The sequence below is a fragment of the Crocodylus siamensis genome, chromosome 3 (genome assembly GCF_052110815.1).
Source record: "Crocodylus siamensis isolate JL-2025a chromosome 3, ASM5211081v1, whole genome shotgun sequence".
Lineage (NCBI taxonomy): Eukaryota > Metazoa > Chordata > Crocodylia > Crocodylidae > Crocodylus > Crocodylus siamensis.
The window spans coordinates 2,011,721-2,031,938 of NC_143397.1; the positions used below are offsets into that span (position 1 = coordinate 2,011,721).

At 58.2% G+C, this 20,218-nt stretch overlaps 1 protein-coding gene across 3 annotated transcripts; it reads left to right on the forward strand.

Annotated features, from left to right (window-relative positions):
• Positions 1 to 2,435: 2,435 nt before the first annotated feature.
• On the forward strand, positions 2,436 to 19,337 carry FANCG (FA complementation group G). 3 transcript variants are annotated; one of them, XM_090037532.1, is made up of 14 exons: positions 2,436 to 2,550; positions 3,154 to 3,244; positions 4,705 to 4,836; positions 6,037 to 6,230; positions 8,413 to 8,569; positions 10,182 to 10,312; positions 10,956 to 11,102; positions 11,733 to 11,893; positions 12,231 to 12,297; positions 12,893 to 13,245; positions 13,877 to 13,917; positions 17,803 to 17,967; positions 18,676 to 18,808; positions 19,053 to 19,337. In XM_090037532.1, exons 1-14 carry the CDS (start codon positions 2,500 to 2,502, stop codon positions 19,162 to 19,164), a joined length of 1,935 nt encoding a protein of 644 aa, XP_089893658.1. In that variant the 5' UTR covers positions 2,436 to 2,499; the 3' UTR covers positions 19,165 to 19,337. The 3 variants fall into 3 exon arrangements, with proteins under 3 accessions (XP_089893658.1, XP_089893657.1, XP_089893659.1); XM_090037531.1 differs by having other exon boundaries at positions 2,480 to 2,604; XM_090037533.1 differs by lacking the exon at positions 2,436 to 2,550 and adding an exon at positions 2,608 to 2,664.
• The last annotated feature ends 881 nt before the right edge of the window (positions 19,338 to 20,218 follow it).

Consider the following 20,218-nt stretch of genomic DNA (forward strand, 5'->3'; position numbering starts at 1 on the left):
TCAGGGAGAGACTGCATCTTCCTACTGGGTCTGCTGGGACCAGCCCATCACAGGGCTAAGACGTTACTCACAGGGAGTGGGGCACAGTCCAAAGGAGGTGAAGGGAAGGGCGCGCAGCGGTCGCCTCACAAATGCAGCCGCATGCACAAAGGTCCTGTGTTAAGCTTGGAGAGGGGAAGAAAGCAGGGAGTGAGGGGGCCAGGAGCATGGCTGTGAGCACTCTTTGGGGAAGAGGGGAGCCCTCAGGGGATTCCCTGAGGCTGCATAGCCTGCTGCCCCCAACCTAACTGGCCCCAAAACTGCATTAAAAGTAGAAGAACCATGACGGGGGATTGCAAAAAGGCTCCTTACTGCAGCTCAGCCCTGTCTGTAGCAGGCAGAGGGGGTCGGGCCTGGGTTAGCCCTTGCTCACGGGGTCTGTGCTGCACAGGCCAGACTCGGGACCTGGCTGCTCCTCTCTGACGCACTGAGCAGGTTGCAGAGTCTGGAGAAGGGGTGTGTCGGGCCCAGGGGATGCAGCAGCCCTGCAGAGCCCAATCCTGTAGTGCTGCATGCGCCACTGTGTAGGAGCCGGGCCTGCTGCAGGTACATGTCCTGCCTCAGCCATTGTGGCACTGCTGCCCCTTGCTCACAAAGCACCTCTTGCAGTGCCCATGCCATTGTGTGTGTTAATGTGTGTGCTTGTAGGTGTATATTGGGGAGGGGTTAAAAGTGTGCTGTCTGTGTATATTATGTGTGCAGGTGTGTATTAGGTGTGGGTGTGTGTAGGTATATATTAGGAGTGTGCGTAGGGGTGTATTGGCTGTGTGTGTGAGTGTGTGCGCCTGTAGGTCTTTATTAAGTGTGTAGGGGTATACTAGTTGTGTTAGTGTGTTTAATGTGCACATTATGTATAGGGGTATATTGGGGTGTATCTTAATGTCTGCACATGGTGTATATTAGAGAGGGGGTGTTAATGTGTTGTAGGTGTATAATAGGTGTGTATGCATGGAATCACAGACAAGGAGGGTTGGGAGGGAGCTCAGGAGGTCACATCTAGTCCAGCCCCCTGCTCACAACAGGACCAGCCCCAACTACATCATCCCAGCCAAGGCTTTGTCTACCTGGGGCTTCAAAACCTCCAAGGATGGAGAGTCCACCACCTCTCTAGGTAACCCGTTCCAGCACTTCACCACTGTCCTCGTAAGAGTTTTTCCTAATATCCAACCTCGACTTCCCTTGCTGCAGCTGGAGCCCATTGCTCCTTGTCCTGTCGTCTGCCCCCGCTGAGACCAGCCCAGCTCCATCCTCTTTGCAGCCCCCCGGCAGGGAGGTGAAGGCCGCTGTCAAATCCTCCCTCAGTCTTCCCTTCTCCAGACTCAATCAACCCAGTTCCCCCAGCCTCTCCTCACCAGTCCTGTCCCCCAACCATTTTCCTTGTCCTCCACTGGACTCTCTCCAATGTGCCCACATCCTTTCTGTAGTGGGGGCCCACAGCTGGGCACAGGACTCCAGATGTGGCCTCCCCAGTGCTCAACAGAGGGAAAGAATCGCCGCCCTTGATCTGCTGGCAGCACTCCTACCAATGCAGCTCAGGATGCCAGTAGCTTTCTTGGCACCAAGGGCACACTGCATACATATATCTAAAGATATAGATACATATTTTAATAATTAAAATAACCAAGGGCACACTGCTGGATCCTGTTCAGTTATCATCTGCTGCCCCCCACCCCTGTCCTTTTCTGCAGAGCTGCTGCCCAGCCCATCACCCCCGGCCTGCGTGGGTGCAGGGGATTGCTCCCTCCCCAGTGGAGGATTTTGCACTTGTCCTTGTTGAACCTCGTGAGATTTATTTTGGCCCGATCCTCCAACGTGTCGAGGTCTCCGAATCCCAGCCCGACCCTGCAGTGTATCTAGTGGGCGCCCCACCTGGGTGTCATCTGTGCTGGTCATCTTCCAGGTCATCGATGAAGACATTGAACAAAACCGGCCCCAGGACCGGCCCCGGGGGCGCTGCGCTTCATACCAGCTGCCAACTACACCACGAGCCACGGATCCCGGCCGTCTGAGCCCGATGCTCCAGCCAGTTTCAGCCCCCACCGCGGCCATCCAGCTCGGACATCCCCGGCCGGCCTGCAGGCGGGTGCAGATGTGTACTGAGCGTGTTACGTGTGCATGCAGGCCTATGATGTATATTCGGCACGTGTGTTTAGATGTGTGTGTGCTGGTGCACGTTCAGCGTGCTCACGCACGTGGGCGCAGCTGAGCACGTGTCCGGCTCTCATGCAAGCCATGTTCGGAAGAGGTTTGGCTGCTCTCGGCCACCGTCGCGGAGCTGGAGCTGGCCACGCCCCTTCCCCTCAGGCCCGGGAAACGGCTCCAGAGCCATGTCGAATCTCCCGCGCCCTCGTTCCCCGGGCAACCGCACCTACTTCCGGCTGCTTCCGCCAATCGCAGCTTTCGCCTGCGAGGCGCGGGCCAATCAGCGGCGGCCCCGGAAGTGGCCGTCCGGGAAGCAGCATGGAGCGCCTGTGGGCCGGGGACTGCGCGCAGCTGGTCCGCAGCTGGCGGGTGTGTGTGCACGCGTCATGCGTGTGTGCCGGTGACGTCAGCGCGCGTGTGCAGGTGTCCGTTAGCACGTGTCCGCATGAGGCCGTGTGCGTGCTAGTGTGCATGCACATACTTGTATGTGTATATTGGTGTGTGCTCGTATGTGTGTCAGCGTGTGCTAGTGTGCAAATGCGGACGTGTTGTATATTAGCACGGGGGTAAATGTGTGTGCTGGTGTGTAGGCGTGGGTCTGTCCAGGTGTGGGTGTGCATGTTAGGGTGTTAATGTGTGCTAGTGTGCATGCGGGTGTTCGCGTACACACGCATCTGCATGTGTGGGTTGGGGGTGTGGGTTCATGCGTCCATGGGTTGTGGTCATGTGGGCGTGCACATCGGTTTGCTAGTGCACGCGCGCGTGTATGTGTGAATGTAGGTGTGTGCGTTCGCAGTGCAGTCTGCTCTTCCTCAGTCCGTGCCGCGCTTGCTTTGCCCGCTGCGCCGGGGCAGTTTCCCGAAGGGAGAGGCCGAGGCCAGGCTGGGTGCCAACGAGGGGCTTCTCCCCCACGCCTCCGCCCGGAGGTCTCCCCCAGCCCTGCCCCAGCGCGTGACTGTGGCCTCCTTGCAGGTCGCCAGCTCGTCGGGGTCGGGCCGCGCGGCGAAGCAGGCGGTGCTGCAGCACCGACGCGCCTTTGAGAAACTGCTGCAGAAGATCCAAGGTACCGCGTCGCGCTCCAGCTACCCCGTGTGTCACAAGGCGCCGCCTGCAGAGCGCGGAGGCAGGCGGGTGCCGGAGCGCTGCTGACGGACCCCTGGATGCGTGCAGGGATCGGTGTCGCTGCGGCGGGGGTCTGCTGGCAGAGCTGCTTTGTGACAGGGGAGTCAACCTCTGTAGTCAGAGCAGCAGGCTTGTGTAGGGCAGTGTTTCTCTACCCCTGGGTTGCGACCCGGAAGCAGGTTGCAAGAAGACATGAAAGGGTTGGGAACAAAAAAGGATCCACCCCTTTAAAAACGCATTCTTCTTTAAAGGAGAAAACCCTTTAAAGGAGAAAAGGTTGCTGTCCCTGTGTGCACCGTCCAGCGGAAGTGGAACAGCAGGGATCGCCATTCAAGGGGCAGCCGTCGTTGTGCCCGCATCGGGCCTGTCTCTGCAGGTGCAGCCGCGCAGCATTTTGAGATGCGCATATTTGGAGGTGATGAGAGGAGCCCTAGAGCGGGGGTCGTGTCCCCGTCCTGAGCTGCACCTGCTCCTTTTCCTAAAGGATGTGTCTGGGAGCCATGAAGCAGCCTCCTTTTCCTCTCAGTAGCGAGGGGAGCTGGAAGGAGCAGCAGCAGCATGCTGGAGGGTCTTCCAGAGCTGGGCAAGGACAGATGGTATTAACTTCCCTGCTGAAGGAGGGAGACTTGGGGTAGTGCAGCAGCTGGTGGAGGAGCTAGAAGCGACTTCCTGTAGAGCAGGGATGTCAAACTCATTTCAGGCCCCAGACTGGATCCAAACCTCAGGACAGTATTTACATTGTCCTTGCTTGCCCTCCTGCTGCCGATGACGATGTCCATCGGGGTCTAGGGACCCTGAATTCTGCAGCAGGCCACGCTCCAACAGCCATGCTCTGCAGCTTTGGCCACGCCCGATGGAACAGTCTTGTGAACTGATTCCAGCTGTATGTTTGACACCCCTGCTAGAGAGAAAGTGCTGGAAGAAGAGCTGCCCAGAGGCAAGCACGCTAGGAAGAGGCAGTAGCAGTGTGGGTTGGTCAGTGGGTTAAAGCAGTTGCCATCCTAGAACGGTCATGCTATACTTGTACCTAAGAGATGGTGCAAAATCCCTGCCGTTTAAGGAGACAAGAGCTGCACCAGGGAGGGCAAAGCCCATTGGTGATTTCCCAAAAAATCAGAGGGGAGGTTTCTGCATTGGAGGGTCAAAGCCTCTGGGTGTCTAGTCTGAAGGAAGCTGGGGTGTGGCCTCCTAATGCTGACTTCCAAGTGCTGGAGAGGAGATTGGCCTGGTCAGAGCTTTTCTTCTCGGGTGAATGTAGGGCTCGGGGAGTGCACGGGAACCCGAGTGGGAATGAATTGGGCAGCAGGGCAACCTGGTAAATCCTTGGCATCTGGGTCACTCAGGTGCATTGTTTGATGCTCATCTGCCTTGGCCCTGCGTTGGGCCCATCTCTGACTGCAGGGCTGCCAGCTGTCCTCCCCAGCCTGCCTCTGGAGCTGACTGTGCTCTACAACTCCCTGCTGTTTGATCTTGGCAGCTCCGACTGCATTGTTGAGGGAGAACCGGAAGGCATACGACAGGGGCTCTTGAGGGGTAAGGAGAACATCCCAGTCTCTCAGAGTTGTGGTGGGGCTAGGCTGGCTGGGGCAAAATACAGGTGGGGCTGTGCATTAAGAAGGCGACTTCATGTTATCTGGTGCAAATGGCAAGAGAGCAGAGCTCACTGGGCGTGGGGCCAAGTGGATGTGGCATCTGTGGCATCCTGGAGCCTGCAGGGCTGGGGCTCAGGACCTTGAGGAAGAACACCAAACACGTAAAGTGTGCTCAGGCCAAAACTGGGATGGAGGTCACCGGCGAGAGAGGGAAGGGGTGTTTGTCTGAGCTTCTTTCAGGGACTTGGGAGCAGAGGAACTTAGAAGAAGTGGGCTGAATCTCTAGAACGGACAAAGTGGGATACTTGCTCTTGGCAGGAGAGAGTGCAGGAAGAGTCTGCAAAGCCAGTGATGGCTTTGGCTAAGCTCCAGTCAAAGGCTGATCTCTGTGATGTGAGCGCCCTTCATTACTCAGGTCCTTTCTCTGCTCACCCCCATGGTTTCTGTTCTTTCTCTCAGCTTAGGGAGATAAAGGCTCTTGTCTGCCTTTCCCAGAGCCAGTGGATGTTGGGCAGCTCCATGAGGGGCTGTATCTTTGTGGGGTGCTCTGAGCTGTTGCAATAGCCTTGGCTGCCTTTCCAAATGATATTTGGCCTCTCAGAAACACAGGGAAGTCTGGCTGGAAGGGACCTGCAGAGGTCACGTCTAGTCCAACCCCTGCCTGAGGCAGGATCAGCCCTGTGCAAACCAGCCCCATTGTCCAACCTCATGTGATCAGCCCTGGCACAACACAGTCATCACACCCAAACCTGCCACAGGGAAAGCAGAGGGGGCCGTGTCCTGATGCTGCAAAGGATGTTAATATACATTCAAGGGATCCCAGGCAAAGGCTATACCCCTCCCCACTCCCAGTCTGACCGGGGGGAAATTCCTTCCTGACACCCAAATATGGCAGCCTGTCTGACCCTGAGCAGAGGGGCAAGACCTTCCAGCCACGACCCTGTGGGGTTGGTGCTAGCAGGAGCCTTGGCACAGCCCAGCCCCATCCCCAGCCTGGGCTGTAGCACCCAGCACCTGTGGGGGAGGCTTTAAAAAAACAAAAAGAAAAACCAAAAAGCCCTGACTCGTAGCAGCAGGAGGGGAAAACATTCCCCCCCAGCCCCCATGTGATAACTACTTTTGCTCATTCTTTTTCTTCTAGTGCTGGAAGCTGGTGGGGTGTCTGGGCAAGATCTCAGCACCGAGGAGCTCTGGCAGAAGGTGCTGCAAGAGGTGCCTGCCGAGGAGCTGCGAGCTCCACTGCATCAACTGGGCGTTCTGCAGGGGGTGCTGTGGCTGGCAGCGAACCGCCTGGGCAGCATCACCGGGCTTCTGCGGCTCTTGAGTGGTGCCAAGGTACAGAGGCAGCTGCAGGATGCTGCCTGTCTTCTAGATGTTTGTGCTGCCCCTCGCCTTGAGCAGTCTTGTTCCCTTGTTGTCAAGAAGGCTACCGGCATCCTGGGCTGCATTGGTAGCAGCTTTACCAGCAGATCAAGGGAAGTGATTCTTCCCCTCTATTCGGCAGTGGTGAGGCCACATCTGGAGTCCTGTGTCCAGCTGTGAGCCCCCTGCTACAGAAAGGATGTGGACATGTTGGAGAGAGTCCAGTGGAGGGCAATGCAAATGGTTGTGGGGCTGGGGGACCGGACTTGTGAGGAGAGTTTGAGGGAAATGGGCCGACTGAGTCTGCAGAAGAGAAAACAGGGAGGATTTGATTGCAGCCTTCAGCTCCCCGCAGGGGGGTTGCAAAGAGGATGGAGCTGTGCTGTTCTCAGTGGGAGCAGATGACAGGAAAAGGAGCAATGGGTTTCACTTGCACTGAGGGAAGCTGAGGTTAGACATGAGGAAAAACTTTCTCACTAGGAGGGTAGTAAAGCACTGGAACGGTCTCCCCAAAGAGGTGGTGCAGTCTCCATCCTTGGAGGTTTTGAAGACCCAGATAGACAAAACCTTGTCTGGGATGATGTAGTTGGGGCTGGTCCTGCTGTGAGCAGGAGGTTGGACTGGATGCGACCTCCTGAGCTCCCCTCAATCCTTGTTTTCTATGATTCTATTATCCAAAAGCTGAAGTAAGTAGGCACTGGGCACCCTTTTGGCTGGCTACTGTACACGGGGCACCATGACATGCCGTGGTGCTGGGTCTCACAACCAGGCAGCAGCTCCCCCCTGTGCTCTAGTGGACTGCTTACATGCTTCTTCCCAAGCAGTGCCAGCACAGTGCTGCTGCTGCTGCTGCTGGTGCTGCTTGGGGGCATGGGGAGGAGTCCACCCAGCCAGCTCCCTACAGATCCCACCCAGAATCATTTCTTGGTGGGAGGGAGCTGCAGAAGTCATGTCTAGTCCAACTCCTGCCTGAGGCAGGATCAGCCCTGTGCAAACCATCCCACACAAGTCCAGTGTCCAAACTCTGAGCAAATTAGCCCAGTCACCCTGATACCACACCCGACCCTGTCGCAGGGAAAGTGCTGCAAAAGTTGTTAGTAGACACTCCAGAGATCCCAGACTAAGGCTGTGTCCATGCTGCAGAAGAAGGCAAAAACCCCCATTTTATACCAATCTGAGCAGGGGGGGAAATTCCTTCCTGCCCCCAATGCAGCATTGGTTTGATTCTGAGCAGAAGGGCAAGACCTGCTATCTGGGACCCTTTGGCTTTGGTCCCAGCAGAAGCATTGGCACATCTTAGACCCCATACCGAGCCTGGGCTGCAACCAACCTCCAATGCCTCTGAGGGGGGCTTACAAAAAGTCCACGACACAAAGCATTGATGCGGGGAAGGAATTCCCTCCCAACCCCTGCAGCAACTAGCACAGCCCAGAAGCCTGAGAAATCCCTGGGGGCAGGAGGAGCTGAGCTTGCCCTCCTGCTGTCTGTACAGGGCCTGCTGTCCAACGTGAGGGCCTGTGGGCTGGCTGCAGAACGGCACTGGAGGGTTATGACAAGCAGGGTATGCTGCGCTACTGGGAGCCTGGAGCCCGTCTGTGCTGAGCAGCAATTGCCTGCTGCTGGCATTACAGCTTTGGTATAACGTCTTGAAGGGCATTAAGTGGCTTTCCAGTCAGCTCCCTGCTCCCATGGCCTTGGACTACCCCCAGCAGCGAGAGTCCAGACACAGCCGTGGTCTCCAGCCAGAGAGCAGGAGCTCTCCTGCTGGTGGTGGGCAGTGAAGGCTCTCCCAGGGGAGTAGTGTCAATAGGGGGTGAGCAGGAGAATCCCTGGCTGTGGCATGTACACATGCAGCTCACGTGCATTCCTCACGCAGCCCACATGCACTCATCTGTGGGCTTCTAGCAGGTTTCAGTGGATGCCCTAGGGCAAGGCTGGGTGGGCCTGGGGGGCCCTTTGGCCTCATCTAGGGGTGGTGTGACCTGGTGCACAGTTGGAGCACAGCACCGTTCAGCCTCACAGTGGTGAAGACGCTGTTGGCCGGAGATAGGCTGCTGGGCGATGTGGTCTGGGCATGCGAACCGCCATAGCATGAAGGCTCCAGAGGTCTCCAGGGCTCTGCATCTCACCCACTCTCCTCCATGTCTGCTATCAGGAGCCAGTGCTGTCACCCTGCCCTGGAGGTGAGAACGAGCTCCTGGCACTACTCAGGGCCTGGCAGGTGCCTGCTGATGGGGGCACTTCACCCCTCGTGGTACAGAGTGCCCGGGATGTGAAAGAGATACTGTGGACCTCAGCTGCCTTCCTGCAAGGTATGGATTGGGCACGTTTCCTGCACCACAGGGTGCATCCAGTGCTCTACACACCTCCTTTCCAGGGGTGCTACTGTCCCTCCAGCCCTGCCTCTGGAGCCTGCCTGCACTGCACTTCCCTAGCTCTTCCCTTCCAGCCTTCCCTGCCCTTCAGTGTGTTGCACTTGAACAAGAGGCCAAGGAGGAAGCCCAGTGATGTGTCAGCCTTGAAAACAACCCCCCCCACACCCCTGCACTTGCCCCTGCTCGGCTTTCAGCACTGTGGGGTCCCCCAGGCTCCTGTCTCCACCCGCACCCTGCCTCTGTCACAGGTGCTCCCCTGCTTCTCCATGCTGTGGCCTTAACTGGGTACCTAGGCCTTGGAATGACTAGTGAGAGGCAGGTCAGCCAGGCCCCTGCCCCTCTCCATCCCCTCCATGCTTTGGAGGCCTTCTGCTCTTGCTGTACCTCTGCAGCTGATCACAAATCCCTTGCACGTGGGTGAGGCTGGCCACGGGTGGTTTTTGGTGGCACACTGCCACTTTTACATCTGTGCTCCTGGATCTACTTCCCAGAGCCCCTCTGACTTTCCCGTTCATCTCTTGTAAATATGACACACATTTCTCTCTTATCCTGTGCAGTTAGCACAGACCCGGTAGCGTTTCAGTGGGATTGCAACTGACTACACATGATTTGGTTCTTATCAAGTTGTTGCAGCTGTTAGTTAAAAGCAATAGCCTGCATTTGTCCTAGGTGAAAACTAGGGGCTTTGGCTAACAGATTATGCTTCTGCTTCCTAGCGGTTATATATTGAGCACGTCAATCTACACCAGCTTAAGCATGTATTATCCGCAGCTTTGGCTCATATTCGGGCTGCAGCCCAATGATGTTTCATCAGAGAGCATGTCTGCAGCCTGTATGCAGGGATGGGTTCTCTGGGGTCCTCACTGTCGTGACAGAGCAGGTCCTAGAGCTTCTCTGGCCCCAAGGGGTTAGCCAAGCTTATACTCTGGTCTGTAGCTCCCAGGGTGGGGTCAGGTTTCCGAGGGGCAGATCCATTCACTTGAAGGTTGCACAGAATTCCTGCTCCCTTGCAGAGGGCCGAGGGAGTCCAGCAGCCAGGGTTGGCTTCTCTGCTCCCAGCCACACACTTCTCTCAGGACTCTCACCCAGGAGCTTGTAGTCAGCTTCTGCTAGGTCCTCAAACGGTGCCGGCTCAGCCTTTGCACTCAGTTTGTTCCAGCTCTCCCTTCTGGTTCATCACCTCCTGCCCTTGCCTGTGCCACCCCCGAACCGCATCCTCTGCCTCTGGCCAGCATGCAGGTATGTGTCTTGTGCTGTCTTCGGAGGTTTCTGCTGTCCCAGCTCTGTTCCCAGAAAGGAATGCAATGGTCTCCTGCAAGTGTTCCAGATAAAAGAAAGGTAGCAGTTCTGACAGCTGTGCCCAGCCCACAGCACGTGCTGGGGTGGTTGAGGTCCCTGCATTTTCAAAGGCGTAACGCAGCACTGAGCAGGAAGGCTGGCTGGTGCCGACACAAGGATGTTGCCCGTGGTGCACAGGCTGCCACAGAGGCCCGACTCCGGGGGTGCGACGGACATGGCGCACAGCTAATATCTACCATTCACACTGCAGGTTTCCAGGAGCTGGAGGCTGGGAATCTCCCAGCTGCCCTCTCCCTCCTCCAACTGGCTGCAACCGGGTTCTGCTCCAAGAGAGTCCTGGCCCAGATCTACATCTGCCTGGGCTGCTGCACTCGGCAAATGGTAACGTGCCGTGTCTTTCACCAGGAGCAGGGAGGGTGGATTAGCCGGTGCCTGCAGGGAGCTGGAGGGGCAGCCTAACAGCCACGCTGTGCATGCCTGGGGCCAAGGGCTACAGGTGGAGTGTCGCTGGGCTCCATTGGGAACTGTAACCTCAACTTTCTGGGGCAGCAACTTGAGTTTCCCAGCCCAGCACTTTGGCTGTGCCGGCTGCTCCCTGCTCTCTCCTGGGGCAGCTCAGCCAGCTTTGCTGTGGGTTAGTGCAGCCCAGGTCCAGGGGAGGGGAGGCTGGAGGGCCCAGCACAGAGAGGCTTGTTGCTGCCCTGGGAAAGAGGAAACCCTGAGTGCTTCCCTCTAAAGCACGGTTGGGGATGGAGGTGGAGTAGCCAGATCACCAGACTGCAGGGTTTCCTTTCCAGCCCCTTGAGCCCAGGGGGTGCCTGGCACTATGTGCTTTGCCAGGCTAGGGACTTGTCATGCCTTGGCCTCTGTAGCTCCTCTGGGCCCCCTGATTCTCCCCACCCACCCCATTTTGAGGGCCCAGGCCCCTTCCTCTAGGAGGATGCCTGGAGCATGTTTCTCCAGGTGATACTCTGGAGCTATAGCAGGGAGTGAGGTCTTGCTGTCTGGTTCTTCCTGCCCCCAGGGTAAGCCACAGACGGCTCTGCAGCACCTGAAGCAAGCCCTGCAGCTTGATTTCCAGTGCCTCACGGCCCTGTCCCAGGCAGCAATGGTGTACCACCAGCTGGGGGAAATGGACGCGGAGCTGGAGGCCCTGGCTCTGCTCCATGAGGTTTGTCTGCCCAGCGTGGCCTCTCGGGGTGGCATCCTGAAGCTGTGTGGCTCACTGCTGCATTGGGTCTGGCTGGGCTGTACAGACCCTGGAGCAGCTCTGGTTGCAGCTGGGTAAGGGGAGCCAGGCCGACTGAGCCCCACAGCGGCTGCTCCAGATGACTTCGGAGACCGCCTTGGCCTTACCCAGGCAGTGGCATGAAGTGGAGATGCTCTGCCCAAGGATGCCTGGGTGTCAGGTAGTTGTAGTGACCAGCCATTAAGATGGCATTGGTCTGTGGTGGGGGCACACTGGGGCCTGGTCCCACAGGCAGTCACAGTCCGAGCTCAGTTGGTTTTAACAAGCATGGGGCGGAGAGAGCTCCCTGCCATCCAGCATGCCGGGGCAGGGGCAGGCTGGGGCCCTCTGAGAGCACAGAGTCCCAGGCAGGTCTCTGCCCCTGGGGCATTGAAGGGCCCTGCGCTGCTGTGTGCTTACAGTACCAGTGCTGCCCTCCACCCCAGAGGTGGCTGCATGAGCCGGTCCGGGCCTCTGGGGCCTCTACGGAAACGGAGGAGCCTGGGTGCAGCTCCCTGGGGTTAGAGCAGGGGTTTACCTCCCATAAGCTCTGTGCCTCCCTTGCCTCTGCAGGCTCTAGACAGCCCCCCTCCGGAGGCTGGCTCCGCTGCGTCTGGCTCACTGGTCCGAACGGAGCTGCTGGTCCACCCCCTGGCCTTGGCGTCGCTGCTCCGCCAGCCCTCCCCCTCCGAGGTGAAGTACCTGCTGGCCCAGAGGTGCCTCCAGGCTGGAAGGTGAAGCCCTTTCCTCTCTCCTCTTGGGCAGGAACCCAGCCTGCTTGGAGCCCCCTGTCTCCTTTGGGCTCCTAGATTGGCACCAGTTGAACCCTTGCTGAGCATCCAACCAGTGCCAGGCCAATAGGAATCTGCCTGCCTGCCTGCCTTCTTGGCGCTGGGACTGGTGTTGCGGGGACAGGCAGGTGGCTCAGCACGGCTCCCACATGGCCTTACTGCCCTTATCGGTCTTGGTCCTACTCTTTGAGAGAAGAGGCCTTTTCTTGGGGTTTCCCCCGGTCCCCGCTCCCCCTTGGCTGCAGGGGAACCTCCTCCCTCCCTCCTTTCTGTGCTGCAGGACGGCAGAAGCAGGGGAGCACTACCTGGACTTGCTGGCTGTGCTGCAGGAGGGGCCCCGGCACCAGGTGAGAATTTGCCAGGGGCCTGGGGGGTGACTGGGCTTGTGAGACACTGTAGGAGCCCCATCCCTTGGATTCTGCAGGATGGCTTCTTTCCTCACCTGCACTTACATCCCCTCAGGTGCCTTCTGGCACCTCTGCAGGGACAGGGGCCCTGGCCTGCTCTGGGCACCCAAAAGCACCAGAGCAAGGGAGCAAATGCGGGGGCTGAGGCAGGACACTGAAGGGCTCAGCTGCAGGCAGGGAGGGGAAGGGAGGCCCACACAGAGCACATGGACCTGGAGCTCTTGGGGTGTCCAGGTGGAGATGCCAAGGGGCAGAGGCCTCCCCACCTGGAAGCCATGGCATTGCACTGCAGTGCACATTAATGTGGTCCGTGCAGTGCGGGCATTCAGCCAGGGCTGGCTCAGCGCTGTCTGTGATGCTGCCAGGGCCACGGCTCTGTTTCCTTGCTGTGTTCCCAGCCTGGCTCGGGAAACCCCAGCTACGCAGCCGAGGCCACTGGCTTCTCACTCAGCCTGGGTCGGGGCAGCTGCAGCTGAGCCCCATGAAAGGTTCCCCCTCCAAGCACGAGCCAAAGCGTGCCATACCTGCCCCACAGGTGCCCCTGCACAGCCAGTCGGCTCTGCCCAGGATCCCCGAGGTGTTCTTGGAAGCCGCGTGTGCCCTGAAGCAGCTCGGGAGGCACCGGGACGCCATTGCTGTGTGTGAGGAGGTTGTCAGCCGAACGCGTGACCTGACTCCTGAGACGCTGCGCATTGACCTGAGCTCCTGGGATGGGGCAGAGGCAGGTTCCCCATCACCCAGGCCAAAGTCGGGGCTGTCCTGTGACATCCTGCCCCAGAAGAAAGAGAGCCTGCGCTGCATCCTGTGGAGAGCAGCCGCGTACCTGCACCAGGGCTGGGCATGGGCTGGCCTAGCGGACAGCAAGGAGGCCATAACGCAGTTTACCAGGTGCCGTTACTGCAAGCAGAGGGAGAGGGAGCTGGCCAGGCTGCAGCCAGCTGGGGCTGACAGCAGCTTGCCAGGAGCAGCAGGGCAGCCTGCAGGGGCAGCCCCAGGGCCCTGCTCAGACTGTGCGCAGGGTGTCTCGCCTCCACCCACAGCAGGGAGACATGGGGCCATCCTCATATGGGCCTCGGGGATGGCTGAGCCGTGGGGCTCTGGAGCTGAGGTACGGGGCCTGTGCAGGACCCAGGGCGTGTGTGCCTTCAGGGCAGGCGCTCTTGTCCTTGGGCTGAGGTTCCTGCTGGCCCGTGGCCTCTAGGACTGGGCAGTAGCCCTGGGAGCGACTGTAGCAGGGGGCACACCCTCTGCCTGGCATCTCTGGAGCATCTTTTAACACCCTTTCCAGCAACGGGATACTCGTTGCCGCAGCCCCTCTGCTTTCGCAGCAGCAGGGTTGGGTGTGATGTCTGGTGCTGTGTCAGGGTGATGGTAGTTCTACGAAGAGGTTAGATGGTTAGATTATAGATTTGTCTAGGAAGGTTTGGACAGGGCTGATCCTGGGGTTGGACTAGATGTGGAGGTCCCTTCCAGCTCCACTGCTCTGGTTCTATGATTTTCCTTTGGCTTGTCCCTCCAGGTGCCTCAATGACCTTCTCAGAGTCCAGCTTGTGAGTGCAGGTAGGTACAGCTGCACCTGCCCTTGCCTCTCTTGGAGGGGTATGGGCTGGCAAAGCCTGTGTGCAGCAGGTGGTGCCTATATGGTGCCCTGAGCATGGGAAGTGCTATGGCAGGGCCCATAGTGTTCAGCTGATAGGCGGGGCTTTGTGCCAGGCCTTGCTTCATGCTGGCATGTACCTGCCCTGTGTCCTGAGCATCTCTGGAGCATTGTCCAAGGCTGAGAGGGCCCAGGGGCAGCTCACCTCAGCTGCCTATGTTCTCTCACCGTTCCCGGGCTGCCTGTTGCACCTGCCATGCCCTGAGCAGCAGCAAGGAGATCCAGACTCTAGGGAATAGATCTACCTGCTTTGCGCTGTTCTCTGCTGGCTCAGGGGTCTTGGGAAGGCTTTTCCCTGCTGCTGTTGGCTGTTAGTCCAGCTGTGGAGGCCCAGAGGGCTCATAAGCGTGCTGCAGACACCTCCACGCTAGCTCAGACTTGGAAGCACCAGAGCTGTGCTGAGCACTCCTGTGCTGATTTTGCCCAGCCCCTCGGCAGAGCCAAGGCTGCTGCTTGCTGCTCAGGTCACAGGCGCAGACCCTGTCTGGCACATAAGACGGGGCAGGGGTGGCTGACCCCATCACGGCCCACCCGCAGCACTGGACCCAGCTTGCTGGTTAAGAACCAGTCTCCTCGGCCGTTGGCAAAGCCAGGAGTGCTGCCAGCCCACATCCGGGGTCTTCATGGAGCAGCTCAGGGCAAGCCAAGAGGAAAAGATTTCAGGGAAGCCCCAGCTCACTATTACCATCATAGCTGAGGTAAAGGCAAGCGGCAGCGTCCCCTTCTGGGAGCCGGTTACATGCCCGGAAAAATCAGTGGCCTGGCCCCTTCGGTCCTCTTTACACCGCTGCTGACTCATCACCAGCAGCTGCTTTGGATCCGCCTGTCCTGTCTGCCTTCCTCCTACGCCATCTCCGGGTCCCTTCCCCCCGGGTGCTCCCTTGCGGCTCTCCCTGAACAGCTTCCCTCTTGCCTGTTAAGGCCTGCGCTGGAAGGTATGCCCCCGGCTGCAGGATTGACCGACACCAGCACTGATCAATGTGGAGACAGCTAGAAGGGCTTTGCTAAAAGCAGACCTGACGGAAGGTTAGCCGCACCTACCCGTGCCTTGGCCTGAAAGACCTCTTCAAAGTCAGGCTTTACCAACCTCTGGCAAAGTTGCTTGATGAGTTTGAGTGTTAAAATTGGTGCCGGGGGTCCGAAATGCACATGAATGACAAAAGGTGCCGGGATCAGGGTGGTTTGTGAAGAGGTGCTGATGTCTGTGATGTAAATGCTGGAGGCCACTGGCAGGCGTTATGCTTAGCACGCAATTCACCAGTTAATCGCCCCTTAAACAGTAACCCAGCCACACATGCAGGCAATTCATGGTGTGATAATTTGGAAATAGGCAACACAATGATTCCAAAAATATGTGCAGTAATTTTGTTGCTGGTTTTCATTGTGCCCTAAACTGAAGGCGTGACAAGGTCCCTACAGTGCAGCCTGATGTCCCAGGGCTGCCCTGGTTTAGCAGGCACCCAGCTTTCCACCTGGCAGAGCAGGAGAGACCTGGGGTCTTGATCCTGGCAGTTCCAAATTTGCATGTCCTGTCATGCAAGTAATGGTGTGATTGGGATCTGACCTGTGCCAGCTCCAAATTTGCATGTTCTGTCATGTGCATGCACTGATGCAGGCTGGGGACCAACTGGCTCAGCAGCAGCTCTGCAGAAAAGGACCGGGTGGGACAGGGGACAAGAAGCTGAACAGGAGCCAGCAGTGAGCCCTTGGTGCCAAGAAGGCCAACAGCATCCTGGGCTGCATCGGTAGTAGCGTTGCCGGCAGATCAAGGGCAGTGATCCTTCCCCTCTGTTCAGCACTGGGGAGGCCACATCTGGAGTCCTGTGTCCAGTTTTGGGCCTCCCACTACAGAAAGGCTACGGACACATTGGAGAGAGTCCAGTGGAGGGCAATGAAAATGGTTGGGGGCTGGTGGACAGGACTGGTGAGGATAGGCTGAGGGAAATGGGCTGACTGAGTCTGCAGAAGAGAAGACCGAGGGGGACTGAATAGCAGCTGTTACCTCCCTGCAGGGAGGCTGCAAAGAGGATGGAGCTGGGCTGGTCTCAGTGGGGGCAGATGACAGGACAAGGGGCAGTGGGCTCAAGCTGCAGCAAGGGGAGTTTAGGTTTGATATTAGGAGGAAAATCTCACGAGGAGGGTGGTGAAACAATGGAATAGGCCTCCCAGAGAGGTGGTGCAGTCTCCAACCTTGGAGGTTTTGAAGATGCAGATAGACAAAGCCTGGTCTGGGATGATATAGTTGGGGCTGGTCCTGTTTGGAGCAGGGGTTGGACTAGATGTGACCTCCGGAGCTCCCTTCAACTCTCATTTTCTGTGATTCTGTGTGAAGCAAGGCAGGATGCACAACGTTTGGGGTCAGAGAGCCCATGAAGTCAGTAAATGACTATGTGCCATGGGCCTGTGGTAAACAACTGCTTCATCCACGTCTAAAAAGGACGTGAAATGTTAGGAACTTTGCCCAGGGCTCGCGGGGTGCCGTACACGCATTGAGCCTGTGCCCTGCCACCAGCCTCCAGGGCTTATCTTGTAACCCTTTGGACAGGCTAGTAAGGGAGTTGGGCTTTGTGGGTAAGAAACCTGGCTGAGCCCCTGCCATCAAACTGAGCCTGTGGTTAGGCTCTGTGTGACGTCGAGGTCTCCAGGAAGTACACGCTGTACACAGCAGCAGCACAGACAACAAACACCCTTCCCTGGCCCTTGTACAGAGAGCTGCGCTAGAGGAAAGAGAAAAAGGAGGAACAGTGCTGGTTGTTGAGCCAACTTTGCCAGAGGTCAGTGGACTCCCTCCATCACTGGAGGTGTCGAGAAGAGGGTGGACAGACAGTGGGCAGGCATGATCTGGGTGCAGCGATGCCTGTGCCCTACTAGGGGTATTTCCCAGGCTTCTGGGCTGTGCTGGTAGCTGTATGGGGGTGGGAGGGAATCTTGCTCCCCACTTTCTGCTCCGTGTGTCAGGGGGTTTAATCCTTCCCCAGAGGTGCTGGGTGTAGCTGCAGCCCAGGCTGGGCTGTGCCAGTGCTCCTGCTGGCACCAACCCTACCGGGCCCTGGCTGGAGGGGCTTGCCCCTCTGCTCAGGGTCAGACCAATGCTGCACTGGGGTCAGGAAGGGATTTTCCCCCTGCTTAGACTGGTGCAGGCTTGGGGAGAGGGAAGGAGTTCCCTTCCTCTGCAGTGGAGGCATGGCCTCTGCCTGGGTTATTTTGTGCATATACTACTAACCTTTTATAGAAGCAGGACGTTGGCTGCCACGGTCCTCCTGCTGTCCCTGTGGCAGGGTCAGGGGCAATGTCTGGTGCTGTGCTAGGGTTATCAGTAGTTTTACTGAGAGGTTTGATGATGGGTTTGTCCAGGCTGGCTTGCACAGGGCTTGGACTAGCCGCGACCTCTGGAGTTCCCTTCCAGCCCCACCAAACCTGACTTCCAAGACCCCTGTCAGGTGGGAGCAAGTCAGCCTTCTGTTGGACCTGCTTTTATCAAAGCCTGTCTGGGAGCTGAACGTGCATTACTCGGTGCTTGTGTCAACCAGTGCTTCAGCAAAGCCTGCAAAAGGCTCATGTTGAACTATGTGCTGTGTGCAACCCCCCAGCAGCAGCAGCCAGCTATAGCTGGAAGCCAGCAGAGAGGCTGAGCCTCCCAGAAGGGCCTGCAGAGTGCTTGGGAAGGGGGACCAGAATGATGAATGGCCCAGGCCCTCCCAGCTGTTTGCCCCATCCTTGGTGGCAGGGGAAGCGGGGAGCCAGGGGATGCCATGTCTAAGCTCACGGCGTTGCTCCTTCTACCCCAGACGGCCTCCACATTGGCGAGGTGGCAGCAGGTGCCCTGCCGGAGGCGGCGGTGCTCCAAAAAATCCGGCTTCTGGCTCTCGTCGGGCGAGGCACCCAGTTCTTGGAGCTCGGACGGGACAGAGATGCCTTGATGAACTTCCAGTACGCCTTGCAGGTCTCCCCAGGTACAGGGGGCTCGGGCTGGGGTCCCTGCAAGCACAGCCCAGGCTGCTTTGTTCCTTGCAATGGGAAATGCTCCAGGTCCTGGGAGTCCACATTTCAGAGCAACCTGCAGCCCTGGGCACTGAATAAGGCTCAGCATTACAGCAATTGTGCTGGAGCGGCCTCGTTTGCTCCCATTCATCCCCCCCGTGCCACTCGAGCATTAGGACAAGGCTGGTTCGTGGGGGTGGAGTTGGTCCGGTCCCAGCCCTTGGGCACTTCCCTGTTAGTCTCTGAAGAGAGTCCCCCCCAGGAGGTGCTGGATGCGGGGGGGCTGGGCTTTATCGATCTGGGCTGTCTCAGGGCACAGTGCTCCGGATGCTGGGGACGTCCTGGGGAAGTGCACCTTGCCGGTGCGGTGGGTGGGAGCCGAACACTGGCTGGAGCAGTCTGCAGGAGGGAGCCCCTGAGGCTGCTGACACGCCATGGAGTCTGCTGGGTTACTGCGAGGGCAGCTGGTGCTTGATTCCCCACTGCTCCCCGGTTCCAGCCCAGCCCCAGCTCTGCTTTGTGGCATGGGAGTGGGTCTGGCTGGACCCTCTGTGAAGCCCGTGGTGCTGCTCTCGCCTTCCTGGGATGCAGGGGGCCGGATGTCCCAGAGCACCCGAATCTAGGTGGAGCCCCCAGAGCTTTTTGTTCCCAGCTCAACTGAGCCCACTCGTGCCTTGCAGGGGACCTGGCAGCTGCCTCCCACCTGCTGCAGACCCTGTGGAAGCTGGACCGGAGGCAGGAAGCGGCCGCACTCTGGCAGAAGCTCCAGGCAGACTCTGGCCAAACAGAGGGGCAGCAGGAGGTGCCGGGCAGGTGCGTACAGCAGCAGGGGCAGGGAAGGGGTGAAAGTAGCTGGTGGCACTGGCTGTGGGACACGAAGGGAGGGGGTGGGCACAGCGAGAGGTGACCCCTGTGCCCAGAGCTCCCCCTCTGCATGGGCTGGATGCTGTGCATTGGGGGTGCTGGCAGGTCCATGGTGCTCAGTGGCTGTTACATGGTCCTGCCAGCGTCTGCCACGGGAGCTACTGCTGGCTGACCGCTTCCCCGTGTCTTGCAGATCCTTCCCGCTGTACCTGACTTTGTGCCCGCAGCCAACAAACCTCCTGCTGGATGGGTCCCTTGCCAGGAGCCTGCAGGACTATCTCGGGAGCAGCAGCCAGAAGCCTTAGAGTCGCAGCCTGCCTGCCAGGGTCACATGCCAGCCGGCCGGCAGCCTCCATGTCTGCAGTGTTATCTGCTCTGGGACTCCGCGCTGCTCACGAGCTGGAAGCATTTTCCAAGCCCAGGGACTGCAACGCTGCATCTGCTTTTCAAATAAAAAGGCCCTGGGCGAGGCACCACAGCCTTGCTTTTTCCCTGGCCCCTTTTATCTTGCACCCCTTTGACCTGCCTCATTGAAAGCAGCAGCAGGGCATGGAGCAGGGCCCTGGCACTGTCTGGACAGGGCAGGAGACTGCTGGCTTGGCCTCACCTTCCCTCCCCTCAAGTGCAGGCTGTTTGCACTGCCAGTCCATGAGACCGTCTGTGCTGGGGAGGGGAGAGTCCTGGTCTTCCAGGTTGTTAATCTAACAGGGTGACTCGCAGATCTAACCAGGATTACCAGCCCTTTGCTCCCTGCTACAGAGCTCCAGTGTTGGAGCTGGAATTGCAGTCAGGAGACTTGCGCCAGAAAGGCTAGGGCATCTTGTCGGCCGCTCTCCCACTGGCTCTCGTGCATCATTTCCTGGCCCTTGCATTGAGCCCCGTAGCTCTGGTTTGGCTGCAGTCTGTCTCCCCTGGAGGCATCCTGTGTGGCTATGAAGATGATCAGAGAGAGCCCCCATTGTTCCTTGCAGCAGCTGTCCAGCTCATCCCAAGGGACCCCTTCTTTCTTCGCAGTGAGCTCCCACCACTGATGGCCACTGTGCTGCCATCTCAGTGTTGTTGCCTCCAGGGACCTGTCACGTCTTCCTACAGTGTGGTCTGAATAAGCCTGCAGCAGCTAGTGAGTATAAACTTTGCATAGCCTTTATTCATGCTATCAGCTGGGCAATCTGACAGCAGGGATAGTGCAGGGGTAAACACACCCGAAGTGCATTTCTGTTCTGTTAGAAGTGCTGACATCACTGCCCACACACCGTCAGTCACATTTGGTGGTTCCATGTCAGGGTTTTTTGGGTTTGTTTCTTTTAAGCCTTTTTAAAGCCTTCCATGCAGCATTGGGTGCTGGCTTCAGGCCAGGCT